Here is an 18,392-nt window from a genome sequence, read left to right on the forward strand (position 1 = left end):
GCATGGGTGGTGATGCTCAATGCAATTAAACTGTTGTTGTTGTTGTTGTTGATGATGTTGCAATATGTGTTCCCAGACACATATTAGTAAAAACCTTCCAGAATGTGTAAACAAATTTCAAATTAGTTTCTTTCGTACAAACTACACCCATCAATTATATTTACAAAACATACTTAAGTCATTGTATCCCTTATCTTAAAACGTATCTCTGTATGCAATCTTGATGACCGTCATTTGAGATAATTTTATGGCTTAAATGATTTCTACAGGCCAATAGTTTGATATTAGTAAAGGTCACAGAATATGAGTTATAATTGGCTCTTTCAGGCGGCACTGTTTCAGTACAAACGGAGGTTAATTTTAAAAGGCGGCTAAGTGCACTAAGCGACTACCTTAGCTGCTCGTCGATGTAAAGGCACTTAAAGCTGGCCCGCTATTTGAAAAGTCAAACCATCCAAAATTTTGGTGAGGTAAGATTTATTTTTCCTATGAATTGAGCAACACGTAAATCCACATGTGCCTCATGAGCGCCTCAATCATCCGATGCAAATTTTCAAGATTTTTCATTTGCGCAGTCCTATACTTGCGGCGGCAATTATATTCACAACCTCTTCTTTAACTTCCGATTTACAAACTGTACGATTTGTTAAAAGGTTTCAATTAGTTGCCCAGTGACAGGATTGTCAAGGATTTCATGAAACAAGGAAGTACAAGAATCAGAAAAAAGGATACGCTTCAAAACAATGATTATCTTAGCTTTTATTCCTGAAATATATTCAGTTGAGGTTTTAACAGGCAAAAATTCTAAGAAAATGCTGTGAACGCCGAATTAAGAACTGTGGATTGAAATTTCTTAGATTATATTTAAGCCTGGAAATTAAGTAAACAAAGTTCAAATAACTTTTATTATATCAGCACACATTTTGGTTTTTCTGATCTTTTTGTAACGAACTATTGAATGTTTTGGGACAACGATACCGAAAAGGCGGGAAAAGTGGAATATATTAAAGAGATCCATGATCGACTGGTTTTCCCGTTATCTAAAAATATAAACAAAAATATTTTCGGCTCAGGCAGTACAAAAGTAGGAATATTTAGCGTTGGTATGCATTTTTGTAAAACAAGCAGTGCAGCTCCTTAAAAACCAGAGAGGTCTTGAAGATTAGAGACTAGGCAGATTTGATTAGCTTAATCAACAGAGAAACAAAACCGAAATTCTTGAAAAAGCTGAAGTTTAAAAAGACCGTTCTATAATACCACAGGAAGTGCTTCAACTGTTGAGTCGATTTTGTTGATAACAAAAATCGCTTTACGCATCCTCAAAGGCATGAATACTGGAATTCAAGTACGTCAAAAAAGGCCGTCGGTTACTTTTACTTGTGATAGGCAATGGATAGGGAAGCTACAATTGTCACATGTTAAATACGTTGCGTAAAAAGGATTGGAGGACTTGGAAACAACAAGAGATGAAATGGATGTGGAAATGACCTCACAGCGAGGATTCTATACGCGGAAATGTTTTAGCTGCACTTGAGAACAAACTGGAAGAGATAATTATAGGCCTATTACTTTCCAAAACACAATCTTTCATTCTCATAAACCACAGTTGCCCCGCCTTTGACACTTGGTTTAAAATTTCAAGAGCATCACGCCGTCGAATACAACTTCTTTCCTCTGCGAAACCCAGATAATTCTTCGATTTAATGTTTCTACGAAAAATTGGCATGTACCCTCACCTCGTTGACAGTTCTTTAGGAGTCATTAAAGAAAATCTAATGGAGACGTGCTTTTAGTTGTACAACGATAACACTAATTACCTAATTTAATTAGGTACTCGATAGCGTTAACCTTCAGTTTCTCTTCGGCTGCTTCTATGCTCCCACATCGTGACCGCAATTAGCGTTGGCCTTGCACGTATGCCTTTAAGCAGCTCCGATCGGAATCGTTGTTATGCTGGAAATTTAAGGCTTTCTACGGAACAAGATCCAAGAAACCTTCAGTATTGGTGGGTGATAATTTGAGTTTGCTTTGACAGTTTAAAGTAGCTTTGTTTTAGTGTACGTTGACTTCCCGTTTCAACCAGGTCTCATATTCGTTTCTTCGCGCGTTTGATCGTAGACGGTCCGATCACGCAAATTAACAACCGCACCGGACAACGAACAAGGCGCCTTATTTATTTGCAATCTATTCTGCTCCCAATCTGTCAAATTGAAGCTGACAACACTATGCGTTGTTTGTATCAGAGCTTGTTTTTCCACCAAAGTGCCACCACTCTAGATGACAACTCGCTCAAGTATCTCGGGTCTGTTTTGGAAAGCTATTCTAAAATGGCGGCAAAAACAGCTAATATTTGTATGGGCTTTGTAGTTCATAAGCTTAGCAACTGTAAATATCAAAGCATATCATGTGATTTCACAAGGCCAGGGACCAAGCCGGCGTCTTTTACCAATGCTGATTACCTCCAAAAAACTCTGTCATATTGTCGATGAGACGTGGAGACGGGCGGCAATTACCTCTAAACAGAACTATCCATTTATTGTAATATTCAAATCACGATATTCATTTGATATGTTGTCCCTTTAATATAAACGATACGCCATCGAAGACAGTTAGTCGGGAACAAATATTTAATGGCAGACAAGGAAAGACAGTAAATCATCGATAAAGCAGAAAAAACCAATTACTTGTACTGCGAAGAGGCACATTAGCAAAACTGTGATAATGATTTTAACATAACTCTCTTAACTATTCTTTTTTTTGCAACACTTGAAGACCATAATCTTTTGCGAAAGGGGACGGTGTAGATGCGTCTCAAAACATCATCAGATCGCCCACTCGTTATTTTCTGGCTAAACCATTGATTGTTATATTGCACCTAATATCAAATTGTTATGATTTGTCAAAACTTTCACTTCTCAAAACTGTCAAGTCATTGAGCAATTAACCTTATTTACCAACATCTCAATTAGTCTATTTACATGGGGAGCAATGAACGCTGCTTTCTAGCTCAGGTTAGTGAACAATTTCTTGTGTGTATCTTTTCTGCCTCGCCAATTTTAAACACAGTCCAACCACACTCCATTACAACTCAGTTTTACTAGCACGCGGAAATAACCCGCTGTGGATCGACTTCCGACTTGTTCTTGGACGTATTAAACCTCTTGGCCGGCATTTTGGACGTGTAGTCTCCATTGTTTGATGAAATTAAGTGCGATTCTTTGCCACATCAACTATCACATCAGTTTAACTTTCAATTTTTCCTTGTTTTAATTCTGTTTGCACCTGTAAGGAATTAAGAACTTGTCGAAACGGGAATGCATCAGGATCGAGCCACGTTAGCATATATCATTTTTCATTTCCGGCGCTTTTGGGGCCGACTTGTATATTGCTCAGATCGGTAATCGTTTAAGCCCATAAAGTATTTTCTTTTGGTTTTAGTTTTGTATTTATTACTCTTTTTTTTTGTTTATGCACTCGCACCTCGTGTCTAGTGAAACTAACAGCGGGTAGGTCAAGAATTTGAGATCAGCGCCACCATGCCTTTTACTCGCAATAGGACATCAACGAATGCTTATATTCGACGCCAAGACTTCAGACTGTTAGCCTCAAGAAATAATGAACGTTAACAAGATCATCATCGCTTTCTTTGAACCGAACTTTTTCTTGCCTTGGAACAAGTATTCGACAAGCCGGTTGGCCTAACGAGATAACGAAGATAGCTCGTAGAGTACAATTCGACTGACGTAATCCGAAGGCTCGATAACATCACCCATCATTGAAAGTGTTGTCAACAGTGATTCAGATGTTTTCTGTTCGCGGATTAAACTATGTTAGTACAGTTTTCCATGTGCGAAGCTCACTAAGTCGAGTTGAAAAATTAGGGCGGAAAACAGCGCCACAAGACAAACATGAAAGGCGAAACGCACCTTTTTGTGTAAACACCATACTTAAACTTAGCGCCTTAACACCCGCTAAAATCTGTTGTTTTAATCTTTTTTATCAATTTATGAGGCTCACCCACACTGTTAAGCAATATTTCACATGAGAACATTACTTTGGGATCATTGAGATTTGTTTTCAATATACCAGCGAATGAGCAGAACGTACTCAAATGAATTAGCCTTTAAGACTTGCTCTTAAATCATTCAACCGCTGATCCGAGAAAATCGAAATTGTATTTCACTGAAAGAACTGTCACAGTTTCTGAAAATATTTACAGGATAATTTAATACGACAATAAAACATTTGGTGTGCAGTAGTTATGAATAGAAACATCGAAATGCCGCCTACGAATCAATTGTATCTTTTACCTACGTACTTGTTTTTCGGAGACTCAACGGCGCGGAGATTTCATTCCATAAGAGCCACTTACATTGGTCAAATTATGAGAAACTAAAGGCTTGCGTTTTCTTTTAAGCTGTTTCAAGACAAATCAGGCGAAGAATCTTAAAAAGAAATCAAGAAACAAAAGGAAAACTATATAGAGGTTAATGGTTTTTAACCTTATTTCCGTTTATTGTTAATTGAAACCCTAACCACGGGTATGTAACGTAAAATTCGAAAAATGCTGATCTTTCGGAGATTTTCTCACAGTTTGCTGGGCCGCGGCTGTCTGCTTTCTTCACCTTTCCTTATGCCACCCACAAAAAACTCCAGACGTGGTGCATGTCACTGTGTCGAACTCAACCTCATCGTGGCAATATCCAACGGCGCTTGAAGAGAACTCCACAACTAAGGAAACAGTTTAAACGAGGAAGGTGTGTTTACATCAATTCAAGGTAAACTGAGAACTTTGTAGCTAATTCGGCAACACTTAAGTCTTCCTTTCTCCCGTGTTCTTGGCATGGAACTTAAGCGCAGCTGTTTTATACATCCCTCTTGGGAGATCTATCAGATCTATACGGACGTTTCTGTACTGAGTTTAAAACATAAAATGTAAGATTTTGAGCTGTACAATAATAAAAAAAAAATGTGGATTAGCCAGAAAATGGTAAAGTATTTTCACAACTTACCTCATGAAACAGCGCGTGAAGTCAGGTGTTGAAAAGTGGTTTCACACAAAGGGCACGATTTTGGCAAGATCGTGTGATTATCCGCTCATACACATCGCAACGTCAAAGAGCAAAAGCATAGGACTTATTTTAATCTTTTCTTTTCTTTAAAATGTCGACAAACGCGGTATCGTACTCTTCCGGCAATAATACGAGGAAGACATAACACAAACAGAGGTAACTGTCCTGCACCGGCCCAAGAGCAGTGAATTCGATTTCTCTTCATGTGCAAAATTGCCAGGACTGAGGAGTTTTGCCTTTGCCACTCAAAAGACCGCTAATCTATAATTCCTTTACCGCTGTTCCCTGTTACTGCAACTTTGCGAAATCAGTTCTGATCGTGTGATAAAATTGATTCGAACGAAGTATTCACTTCGCAAACTGAGACTCCAAACTGACGTGATCAGTTTGATATTGGTTTAAGAGAAAGTTCCTTCAAATAATTTTACTTTTACGCAAGTTTACGTCCTCGAGTAATTAGTTTAATACATCTTTTCTGATAAAATACAAGCGTGCTTCTTCCGTCCACCTCTGCAAAATGTACCTTGTCGCTTTCCTCATATGACGTAACGTGGTCTATTTTGGCAAAAAGAGGATGAATTTTAAAAGAAGCGTTAATCGCGTGGATCCGTGAAGCAATGTGGTATTTAAAATATCGTTCACAGTTCACTTTCTGTCAAACATAACATTTCGCAATATACAAAATCGCCACTTATGTGTAAGGGGCTCAAGAATAGCTGTTTTTCAAATTGACTCGAAAGGATTAAGATTCTTGAGAATAACATTCGTCATTGGTTTCGAGAGATAGTCACCAAAACACAACAAAACTAGAGGATAAGATGAAAAAGAAAATGTCCCAAACTCGATAGAAGTTTCAGAAAAGATTAGATTCTTTTCTACGATTAAATCGGTTATTAAGAGTCAGGTGGAGTTGTTTGTCTTGCTAAAAAATAACCTCTTTATTTTGCCTTTGTCCCAGCGCTATGGATAAACTTGGATAATCTTATTTCAGTTCTGTGAAAATGGAATGATAAACAAAATTCATCCGATTATTTTCATGAAAAACATTCTACTTGTTTTTAAATCTTACGTCAAAGTCTCACCGCAGCTTTTCGAAGTTTTCTTTCGTTTTAATTGAGCTTGTTGCAAAACGATTTTTCCATTTTCAGATTAATAAACGGTTTACTGTGGCCAAGAAATAAAATGACTTCCCTTTTTGAGTTAAACGGTCAGCTTAAACGCAAGGCTAAACAAAACGGTATGATTGCGTTTGATTTCAAGCCCAACGAGATATGAAACGCCTTTAACTGAAAAGCTAAGTAATTGTTTGTATTGAACTTAAAGAAATATGACGCGTCATTGTTTGCAAACAATCAACTTACGAATTGTCTCAAGGACCATCAAATGAATGGAAAGGTTTCGTGCTCAAGAGAGCGGAAGCACAAAACGCCGACGACGTGTCCGAACGAGAATGAAAGCTCCGCACTGAGAATTAATACGCGAGATGTTAGAAAGGTACGCTGAGATTTTAAATGCCCCAAACCAGCGACATTTTGTGGATGGCGTTTTAATTCTCAGGGGAGGAGGGGCGGATGAAGTAGGTAGCAGTAGGCGAAGGGTAGATGACGTACAAGAAACTTGCAGAATCACAACGCATTGATTAGCTGGAGTGTATAACCACTGCGTCATAAATGGACGTCATTTATTCTGCACACTACACATCACAGTTAAAATATCATGAATTCTTAAATGCAATTCTTGTCATACTTGTGTCACATGTATAACATCAACCGGAAAGAAAGATCTATTGGCACTTAAATGGCCAACCCAAAATACACTTTGCACTTGAGAAAAATGAGCTAAACACTGAAGCATTTTCTGCTCTGATCTAATTAAGCTGAATTGTAACAATATTCAAACGGTTTCTTTATATTCTTCGGCAGAAGTCAATTTGCGGGCTTCAGCAGCCAAGCTTCTCGGTACAATGCTAACAAACTTTTGATGTTTCTCACAAGTGTGAGGTTGACTGGCAATATAGTTATTTTAACAGAGTTATGAGATTAGAGTTAGAGTTAAGTTTCCAAAATCCTGAATTCAAGACATGTTTTGGAAGCTAAAATCCTGACTTCAAGATTTTGGAAGATCTAAATCCTGAATTCAGAAACACAACAAGTATCTTAAACATGAATAAAAGCTAACCTTGGGCCTAAACAAGAGTTTTTAGTCCCAAGGTTAGCTTTTATACATGTTGGCTTCCAAAATCTTGAAGTCAGGATTTTGGAAACTTAAATCTAACTCTACGACATAACTCTATGAAAATAACGCTAAGAATATCTGCCCCCCACAATACAAGTGATTGTCACAAATTTCACATAGATTTCAAACCGTGAGGGCGTTTTTTCCGTTTCCTCTTGCATGGGTATGTAACACAGCTGAAAGTTTTTAGTCTAATTTGACCGTTTTGGCCTGGAAACGAACCCTAACGGTTTTTGCGTTATCAGCAACTTTTCATCTCTATTTTTCTTCCCAGATGTAAGAAAAACATCTTTTGCATGTCCCAGTGGACGACGCGCTGAATTTACATGCGGTATTCCGGGTTCTAGAATCAACCTGTTAATAATGTCTACTGGCTTTGCCTCCGCTGTTTGGAACGGAATTCCGCTGGGGTTGTAAATTGCCGACTGGTTTCCGACCTAAAATGTAATCATTACATTTTGACATGATTTCAGTTGTTTCTTTTATCATACGGCTGTTACAAACGTCGATCTTGGGTAGAGGAATGATCGCTTGCGCAGTGATTGGCGCGCCGGACTCCCACCCCCAGGGTCATTGATTCGTGGCTTTGCTCAGACACAGTTGTTTCCTCAGACAACAAACTTTGCTCCATACTGTCTCCCTCCACCCAAGTGCATAAATGAGCACTAGCGACATGCCGTTGGGGGTAAGCTTGGGATGGACTGGCATCCCGTCCAGGGAGAGGGGGGGGGGGGGGGGGAAATGAATAGCAAAACTCTCAGTCGTTTATACTACGGAAACCGAGAGAAGCTCCGGCCGAGTGAACACAGTGGCTTCACAGCGCAGCGTCAACGAAACGTAGGTTTAAAACAATTAATATGCGTTCTCGTCAGTTGTTCGTGATTATTTTATCTCTTTTACGTTGCGTTGTACAGTGGATGCGTAGTTAGTTGTCTATGCCAGGTTTGTTACGAAAGGTCTTGAAGTAAAATAGGGAATGAAGTATTCACCGGCGAGTGCTGACTTCTAGAAAAACACGTATTCAGGTTATTTAGCGTTATTTCATGTACAGTATATTTGTCGACGATGTTCACTGGTTACAAACACTGAAGTAATGTTTTATAAAGGAGTAGCAGTGTTTTATCGGGTTCAAAAATACGAGATTTAAAAAACATTCCTCAAAGAGCGTGTCCCTCGGGAGTCCGAACAAAGGTTCAAAATGTGAGGGGAAAATATTAGCGTACAAGAAAAACAAAATAATACTGTAAGGCTGGTTGTACGGCTGTGAGGATATGTATATTTTTGATTTACCAATATTTCGTCAGGCACGGCCTGACTATTGTATAAAGAATTCTAATGAGGTTTAAAGCTCATGCACGTGACGTTTTCTCGATGTTTTGATAGGCTGTTGGGCTCGTGAACTATTAATTAATTTTTGAAGCCACTGAAATTTCTCTTGATTGCCAACCACGAAACAAAAGAACTTTTTGTTTCAAAAGCCGAAAAAACCTCTTGTTGGCACGTTGATAGAGAGTTTAGTATTGCGTTTACGGCAAACGGAAAGCATTAGGTCGTGTCGTACCTCATTGAACGGGCGTCAGGATTGGCCAAAAGAACAATAGAACGAACAAAGATAACATTGGACTTAGCACAGAAAACAATAGGAAGTACGACACTATACAGTCAATGAAATATAGTGTTCACCAAGAGGTACAGCCGTTTTTTGGATGTCACGCAACGCCCCAATAACTGCTGCGAAGCATTGGTGAGAAATTGAATTTGGGTTTTACCTTGAAGAATGGAAGAAACCTGATTTGTTTTAGCTCACTGATTTTCTTGCCTGTTAGCTACAGATTCGGATCAAGCAACTTCTCAAATGGGAGAGAAGTTATAAAAATAGGAGAATTTTCATTTTTCTTACGACAAGCAGCATCCTTTTCGAGAAAACGCAAAGCTACATGCATGACGAGTTTGCCCTCGTGTTACCGTCAAAACCACACATGTGGCTATTTTACTTTGTTGTTTTGAAAAGCACGGCAAAGAAATACTCTAAACTGATGCTTGCCGCTAGTGCAGCACGCTTTTTTCATGCTCATTCTTGCTTTTTTGACTGCAGAGCTAACGCCCTTTGATTAGAAAGGAAAACCAGTGGTCTTCTCAAAACTAAATTGTCAGCACTTCGCGTATATTCCAGTCCTTTTCAATAAGGTGTGTCCGTTACCCAAGAATAAAACTTGTATAATCATCGATTAGTTAGGAGAAAAAATATAAATTTAATCTCTGCGTTTTTATATAGTTTTTAATTTTCTCGTTCAAAATGCATTTTCTTCAGTTTCGTCGCGTTTCGTTGCTGTCGCTGTTGTCCATGCTTAACCTCCCTTCTTATCATAATTTCAGTGTTGACAGCTCTCGATGTGGTGTCCCAGAAGTAGCGTCCTTTCTTAATCCTAGGTGGGGATATAGTTTGTTGCCGGTTAGCTCTCTCTTTACCGAGGGGTTTTCTCTTTGGACTCTGTGTCTTCGGTTTTCTCTCTTCGCAAAAACCAACCCGTTTTAAAATGTAGAATTTCAAACCCTGGAACGCGAATTCGCGTTAAAACGAGTTTCCTTGAGCTTTTAAGTCAATTATTCAGTGATACAGACTATTTAGGTATCTATTTCAGGAGAAATGTGAGGATAATTGGACAGACGAGGCGTAAAATATCTCTGAATAGCCTAGCTTTCCGGCGGACAATAGAAGACAATTGAAGACAAACTCAATTCTTTAATCAGTTATCTTAGCATGCTTGCGTCGCAAATTTCCGGAATTGAACCGTCAACTCAGTCGTTTTAGCACTTAATATAGTTCAGATAAGCAAGATGGCATCGACCGGATTACATCAAGTCAGGGAAAAACTATACTAGGAAAACTTACCTAACAAAGGTTTTTTATGATACCTGTGACGCAAAAAATACCTTTGATGAAAGCCCTTCAATCGGACAAATAGTCGAGTGCAAAATCTAGCAACTTTGAGAGAATAGCATGTTAAGCAACAATAAAATGTTGCCAATCCACATCCTATGTCTCAAGCTGGAGTAGGATGAAGATGACTCTGCGAGATAAAAATGGTCTATTTTTGCCGGACCCAAAAATGCTATCTTATGATGACATTATTTTCATTTTATTTGTAAAAACAAAACACAGTTTTTCCAGCTGGATGTTACGTCTAGATATCTCTTTCTGGGTTATATTTATATATTTGGACAAGGGTTTGAGGTTTTTTACATTTTGTCTAGGAATCTGGGCTTTTCCTGAGCTCCGCCGAGCTAATCTAAGCTATGTTTATCTTGAGCATACAAAGATAAAAGATCTCATCGTTAAGCTGACAATCGAATCAATTTGTGTGGCCACAAATGGACCCTACTTTAGCCTCGTCTATGTAAACCGACTCCCTCAAAAATTGTAGACACTTCGACGGACTGTTAGCATTCGGAGAACGATTTTTTTTTATTGCAAAAAATACACAAGATTAAACGTTCTTAAGTATTATTAAAATTAAATCGGTTTTCTTTTTCTATTTTAAGTCTTGTCAGATATTCACAAAAAGTCGTCTCGTTAGACTAGGCCTGATATTTTATCGCATGCAAGTTGAGTGCCTTGCTGTGTAGAGATGAAGCCTTCGAGTGGTTATTGCCTCCTGGGACCTCGTGCCATACGTTTTTGTCTGACTTTACCGGGCCAGTGTGTTCGGTGGCAGAAATCTTTTACGTGATTGCTCAGTTAGCATGCAAGTGTAATGGCTTCAGTCCTCTATGAAAATCTAAGAAGTACAAAAACTTCCTTAATCCTAATATAAACATCCATTCGACTCTTTCAGTCCGATTTATGTATTTCATATTGTATCAAATTGAAATACTTTCCGAAGACGGTGAAACAATGATATATTATACTCATTACACGCAAGCGTTATAATTCCAGCGTAAGAAAAAATGATATCTCTGAAACAATTCAAACTATCAAGCTCTAGGAAAAGATACAAATAATAAAGTTATTATTATAATTATCATTATTATTATTATTATTTAAAAAGAAAATGCTTGAGCAAAGTACTTCTTCCGATCGATGACTAAATCATTGAGACAGCTATTCCAGACAGACGTGATTCGTGCAAAATACACGCGCGTAGTCGTTTTCCACGCGTTCAACCGTAACATGACTGTGGACATGAATAATTGATTTAAAGATGCATAGGCTACTTAAAGATCTTCCGAATCCAAAAGACATCTTCTGCAATTATTTTAGTTATTTTGGTAAAGCCTGGTTTTCACTAGCGACGTAATCACAAGCCCAAGCATAAGCAGCTTATGCTAGTTAACACGAAGGTCGACGTAATAAGCACCAAAATCAACCTACGTTAACCGCCATTTCGTTCAAATTCTCAGACGCAGGGAATCTGGAACGAGTCCTTTAATTGGCTGGACGCAACAAATTTTCTTTTGCTTACGTAATACGCTGCGTTTCGTTTTCACACGACGCAAGCGAACGCAAGCATAAGCACAAGCACAAGGAAAAGGAAAATGTTTGATCCTTGTGCTGGTGCTTTGCGCTTGTGTTTATGCTTGCGTCAATCCCGTTTTCACGTTGAAATAAGCGCTCTTATGCTTTGCGCTAGTGCTTGAGTCGCTAGTGAAAACCAGGCTTAAATTCTTTGCAAACAAATAGTTCGCATTGTTCCGCTGGATTGTATGTTTTTCAGTCATTTACAAAGGAAGTTAAGAAATTGTTTCAACTTTTTTTTGGCCTTATCTCTGCAGAAAGCCCGGCACTTTGCAGGGCTGTAAACAATTAAAGAACTCGTTAAGATAAGAGATGAGAGAATGTGCGTAATGATAAAACTAACCTCGATCGAGTCTGCAAATATGATACAATTTTATATCGTCGAATATCGTGTGCATTCTGTAATGCGCGAGGCAATAATCAGGCGCTAGCATGCTCGAACAGTCGAGACTAAATGATTAGTACCTAAAGCGGATTTCCACCTTCTAAAATAAAGGTCGCCGAACTGCACATACGCGACGTCAGCGAACGCAGTTAAACAAACAATCTCAATTACTCGTAATGGCCCGAGATATTTTCTTTAAGAACGATTACCGAACTTGTCTTTCTATAGTGTGGCTGTAACACAATCTGGTGAGGAGAATTAGCTGGCGCAGAGATCAGTTTGTAAATAAGTCCCTGCAACAGAGCTGCCAGTTGCATAGACACACGCTGCGGAGACAGATACCAAGCAAGAGGCAGTGAGTTCCTGAAGCGACAATCAAGAGCAATGGAGAAGGCAATGCGATTAGTGGTGCTGGCGATTTTACCGTTTCTTCTCCTCAACGGATTGAAGGTACGAGAGTAATTAGCGGCTAACTTTCTGTGTTGATTTTATTTTGTTTCCGGTGGTTCAAAGTTTATACAGAAAACTATATTTTCGGTATTGTTAATCAGCAAATGACAGATTGTTCTTGTTCGTTGAAACTCGCTTTCTATGTGCTGACAAAGGGTAGCATTTTTGTATTTTCCTGCTGTGCGCTGCAGTGGTTATTCTCGCGTCTTCTTTGAAACGACGTGTTGTGTGTGAAAACGGTTTAGTTTACGTTATTCCTGCATTGCTTTCAAGGATAATAATGGAGGCGTTTTGGATTGCTGTGATATCACACCGTCTCTTCGCCGTAGCTTCATTTCGAAATAATGGCAACATGAAAGACCCATTTGTCTTCGACACATATTTAAAGTTGTTATCGTGTGATTTCATGTTTTTAACCGGAGATACGGTTGCGTGTTTTCCCTGATCGGGAAGGGGTCGGTTTAATCTCACCTAGCGCCTCAAGAGGCGCAAACAAAAAAAATCGACATCTTCAAGGTGGGTAAAGTGTTTTTTAAATGAGGGAATTCATCATAGTTAACTTCCCAGTGTATTTTGAGTACATATCCTAGTGGGACGGGGTCACAAGGCCAGTTTTTTGAAGTCTACCATGGCATTCACTCACGATCAGCAAAAATCGTCCCCTTAGTTTCCGCCAGCCCGAGAAAAAAACGCGAAAAATTTGTCGGTCAGTTTGTATACCACAATAGTCAATACTATTTGGGACGAACTTGTGATTATGCTATTTAAGAGACCTTCTGCGTACACTCTTCAAGAAATACGGCAAGGAGAAAAGATAAAGCCATTGGTGGAGAAACAATAAAGTCGGACTTATCTTATTATTAACAGAAAATCGCAGTAATGTATAGCTACTTAATTCTTATAGGCATTACTTCTTTTTAAAGCTTTAACACTTCTGGGGAATGGTCTCGCAATCTAGACACTCAAAAAATAACTCTACGTCACACGAGCACTCAATGTTGTGCCTGATCATGATGTTGTGCTAAGGCTGAGTGGAGGGAATTACAGAAGTGACAACCGCTTAAATTCTTGAAGGACTTCTCACACTTCCCATCGGATCGCGCCCTTTTCTCTTTTTATCAATTCATTCACCACTACAATCGACCTAGATGTAGAAAGAATGCCAATTGACACTTTGGGCACATTAATTTCTACCTTAGTCCGTCTGAGCCCCTGTTCAATTCTATCAGTTGCTAAATCCACTTTGATTGAAAACAGCAGATCGTGGAATCCTAAGCATTTTCCCCGATTAAAATTGGTTTGTTTGCCCACGTAATTTAAAGGTTGACAACGTTATGTTTGGGTTATTTCCGAATCCAGGGGGCCTTGTCGTCATATGTCGAGATAAGCTGTCCCGATTTGAAAAATCGGCCCAGGAAACTATGAAATTAGAATCGTATCTTAATGTGCGGTTTCTGTATCTCACTTACACACCCGATGAATGTTATTTACCTCTTATTTCCTGCATGTACGTGCGACAAGGCTCGCAATATCTCCCCAACCGCCTGCATTTGCATACAATAGCGATAAAACGCGTAGAGGTTTAAATGTTTTCTATGATAAGCTGATCACCCACAAAAGAAAACGAAAATATCTCGTACAAGTGTACGCCTGTGTTTACTTGGGTCAAACGACATCCGTTAAACGCTTTGTACCGGAAACGGGATAACATCTATTTGTAATTGTGATTCAAGCAAAGAGAGAGAACGAGAAATAAACAGGATATTTAAAGTGCCATTAAAGGAAGGTCTCAACTTTTGGTAATCAACCCTTCTCTTGTCAGAGCAAGAGCCTTTGTCAAATACTCTCTCGAAAAGTCAGAGAAAAGTGGCAACAACACAAAAACTAGGAGGGCGCTTTTCTCGAATTTGAAGGGCTGCTCTTGTCAGCTCTTCCAAAATCAAAACATACCTATCTTGACTCTTTGGCGGTTTATTTAAAAAGTTTAAAGAATGAACGCTTTTAGCTTTCGCTGAAATGACTTCATACTAAATATTTTAATCCAGTTTTGCTGTGAATATTTAAGTAACATTGTTAAGACTTAAAAAATGTTATATTTAGTTCAATTTTTTTTTCAATCTCTTAATTGCATTATAGCGGTTTTGTTTTGCGAGGGCGTAATTTTGTGCATTTTTTTGTTCTAATTTTACTCAATGTTTCAGCAATTTATTAATTTGCGTGCAAGAATGACTTCAGAGCTGTAACAAATCCTTTAGAACAGCTCTCGATAGTGGATCACGTCTTGTTCCAAGACGTCACCACTCCTCGCGAAGCGAATTTCGACACGCCAAAGAGAAGGGGATTTTTATATCGTGCAAACTGGAGCACATTTAGCACTGATTTTCACATAGATTTATTCTTAATCATGATATTCTTGCGGCGGAAATCATCGACGTAATATTCTTAAAAAAATAAGCACGATTTTGGAGCCTGCAGATGGGTGGTAAACGGACGAAATTCGATACTTGAAGGCTTAAGATCTTTCTGCCTTTGGCAAAAGATATTGCGCCCTACGTTAAAAGCAGTTTTCATCATCCTAATCTAAGAACAGAGATGGAATTCCTAGTTTGATGTGCGTGGTAAATTCTGAGTCGAATCTTACTTTTTAATTTTACTGGCAGTACAAAAAGTAATGTCACTTCTTGTCCCATAGTTAAGGCACCATTCAAACGAGAGAGAAACTTCAAGCGAGGAAGGAGGTGAAGGGGGGGGGGGGGGGGGTGGAGTCTTATTTTCTTTAAAAATTTGCTTGAGTTCCCTTTTTCCCGAAATTACTTTCAAACTTGTTCCCCGCTTTTTGATCCCTAAAATTCATATTCCTAAGATATTTTGTCATTTTTCCCACTGGGAGGGACTCTCAAGTTTGTTCCGTCAACAATGCGAAGAGCTACAATAGAAAAGCAATTCGAAACCGGGGTGTGAGTAGAGTTTCCTCAGAGATGTAACGGTGCAATTACTGATGGCGACACTGCACGTACCGGTACTTAAATTCAGCGCATTTTCACAAAGCAAAAAGTTGGCATTATAAAAAAATAAACCTCTTACTGATCGCAAATTAATAAAAGCAAATATTAAGTGCATAGACGATAATACTTTAAAATATTCAGCTACGCAACCCTAGCCAGGCTAGTTTCGAAAAGACCACGGTGTCAGGGATCAAGCAAGATGTTGCATGTTTTCAATTGTAAACATATGAAAATGCGAGTTATCCCCTTGAATCTCAACTGTGTTCTTTTTCTCGGGTAGAATTAGACACCAACGTATTCAACGCGGGTGAATTCCAGGGCTGTCATGATAATATTTCTGAAATTTGGCCTAATGTTCTACAAAAGCATCTATCCGCAGTTGGAAAATTTGCAAAGTAGTAGGTCACCTGGGAACTTAGACTTAATTTGTGAAATGACAGTTTAACCAAGGGGACTCGTGGTGGGTATATCCATTAGATCTTTCCGAAGTCATGCTTGAGAGGAGTGTAAGATATGTCGTATCATTTCAAAATGACCGCCATTCTTGCCGCAAAATTCAAAGTGTATTTTATTGTTAACAAGGCAAAAGGCGCTAAATTGAAAGCCAAGAATTGATATCAAATCTCCAGCCTTTTTAAACAGCTATAAAGAGCGGTGAGCGCTTTTCATGAATTCAGTGATATGCCACCTCCATCTTTTAAGAAGCTCATTAACGAAATGTTTCGTTTATCACGGTTTCATTTTCTTGGCCACAACAAGCAAAGGTGCTGTAAACCGTCAACAACGAATTTTATTTCACATAAATGACACCTCTACTGTCTCAAGACACCTATATAAAAGCATTAACAAAGCTCTTTCTAGCTCTTGAGCAGTTCGAATGAACCATATAGGTGCTAAGATGCTAAACGCTTTACTGTTTACGATTCCGTTCGCCAGAATCTTTACTAAAAGGAAAACTGTGTTCTCTTTTGTACATTAAGTCTTTGTATGATGTATTATTTTCATTGTTAGGAATTTCAAGGACCGTTCTCGTTCTTGGCTTAAAGACGAAGCTCATATTAAATCTTATGATTCAATTACCAACTTTAATCGCACTCTAGTTTTATAATCAGGAATGAAAATCGCCTTTTGTTTTCTTAAAAAGTGGTTTTCTTTTAAGCAAGAAGCTTTCAATACTCAGTTTAGTCCGAATTAAGCCCACAATTAAGATTGATAATAGACTATGCAATTTGATCTCCGATCCTCTCGCTTGTTCGGAAGGAACGAAAAAACTGCGCTCAGAGAACAATAAAGGACATGGTTCGAAATCTAGAGCTTGTTCTTTTTGGGATAGGAATTGATCTGGCGCGGTTTTCAGCTCGTTAATCACTCTCAAAAGAAGTCGCATTATTTTTCTTTTTTGTTCGGTTTAAGCAGTTCCAGAGGATAAAGATGACGTGATGATGATGATGATGATGATGATGATGATTAGTAGTAGTAGTAGTAGTAGAAGTAGTAGTAGATCATTATTCAAATCTTGTTATTGATTTTTGTCTCAGTGTAATTAAGAAGAAGAGCTGCGAAAGTTTTTGCAATTGTATTACTAATAACTATGTTCAACAATTTCAGTTAAGCGGTAAAAGACAGCTTGAATGAGACGTTACCTTTCATTTTACAGCAGTAATTGAGAACGCAGAAACTGATATCCTGCCCAGCCCTGCATTGAATTCTTGCCAAAATGCCAACTTCAGTTTTACGCGACACTGCTAACATTTAAATGGGAAAAAAACGGTCAGGTCACCCACACAGCTGTTTGCTAAAAGTGTGTAATGTTCGGGACTGTCCATAACAAGACTTAGTGTGTACCATTTTAAATTTAATGTTAAGCAACATTGAAAACTAGTCGTGTAAAATATATGAAAAATAAGATACGAAAATTGCACGTGCAGAATCTTCGTGGCAATCAATAAGTCTGTTATTTCTTATAGTTGTTACGACTTTTAATCCAATAATTGGACTGCTCAAGGACGGTACAAAGCAATAATATTTGAATATGATACGGTTTCATTGACGTATTCCTGTTTTTTTCAAAACCTCTTCTTCATTTGGAAGGCACCCAAAAGTTGAAGGGTTTTCCAATTGCCTAATATAACCTGCATGATATTCCTTCTCGAGAACATCGATCATTTTCAGCGATGGAAAAATGTCAATAAACGTAACTTTAGATAAGGTTAAATTGGATCTGAATTGTTCAAGTTGATCCATTTATATGGAAGCTAAGACGTGGAGATCGCAAGATAACTCCATCGATGTGGTCAGGGACTGAGTGCTTTCCATGTTAACAACACGGTAAAACATGTTATGTTAGAAATTTAAAGCAGACTGTCTTTGACTGCAACGTTTGAAACATTTTAACCCAAAACTAGAAGATTGATGTCGTAATAAACTTAAAACTGACTAAACGTTCCTGACGACACTCTAGATAAATAATGCCGTTTTCCTGGAGAGAACAAGAAAAACGTGGCAAATCTTCAGGGTTACTTCTTATTATTCCGTAAGCAACCCAAATGTAGCTGGCATCGTTTGAGTAAACAAGTATATTTCCTCTTAGCATTTCAATGTTGGGTTTCGGCCAGGTTTTGGTCAGTTTAACAGATGATGTTTCCTCTTTTGAGAAGTATCAATTAGACATGAACATCGTCGCGTGCGCATTCGTATGAATTTCGAAAAATCCACTTGAAACCGTGCGG

At 38.5% G+C, this 18,392-nt stretch overlaps 1 protein-coding gene across 4 annotated transcripts in view; it reads left to right on the forward strand.

The window, feature by feature from the left end:
- Window positions 1-368: 368 nt before the first annotated feature.
- LOC137985417 (SPARC-related modular calcium-binding protein 1-like) overlaps window positions 369-18,392 on the forward strand; it is a 42,809-nt gene continuing 24,785 nt past the window's right edge. The window contains exons 1-2 of one of the 4 annotated variants that reach the window (XM_068833039.1): window positions 369-470; window positions 12,437-12,658. In XM_068833039.1, the coding sequence (XP_068689140.1) occupies window positions 12,593-12,658 (66 nt within the window). In that variant the 5' untranslated portion in view covers window positions 369-470; window positions 12,437-12,592. Of the gene's footprint in view, window positions 471-1,846; window positions 2,006-2,951; window positions 3,012-4,584; window positions 4,779-12,436; window positions 12,659-18,392 lie in introns of those variants that run through there. The other 3 variants (XM_068833037.1, XM_068833040.1, XM_068833038.1) reach the window with 3 other exon arrangements.

Source organism: Montipora foliosa, chromosome 14 (assembly GCF_036669935.1).
Source record: "Montipora foliosa isolate CH-2021 chromosome 14, ASM3666993v2, whole genome shotgun sequence".
Classification (NCBI taxonomy): Eukaryota; Metazoa; Cnidaria; class Anthozoa; order Scleractinia; family Acroporidae; genus Montipora; species Montipora foliosa.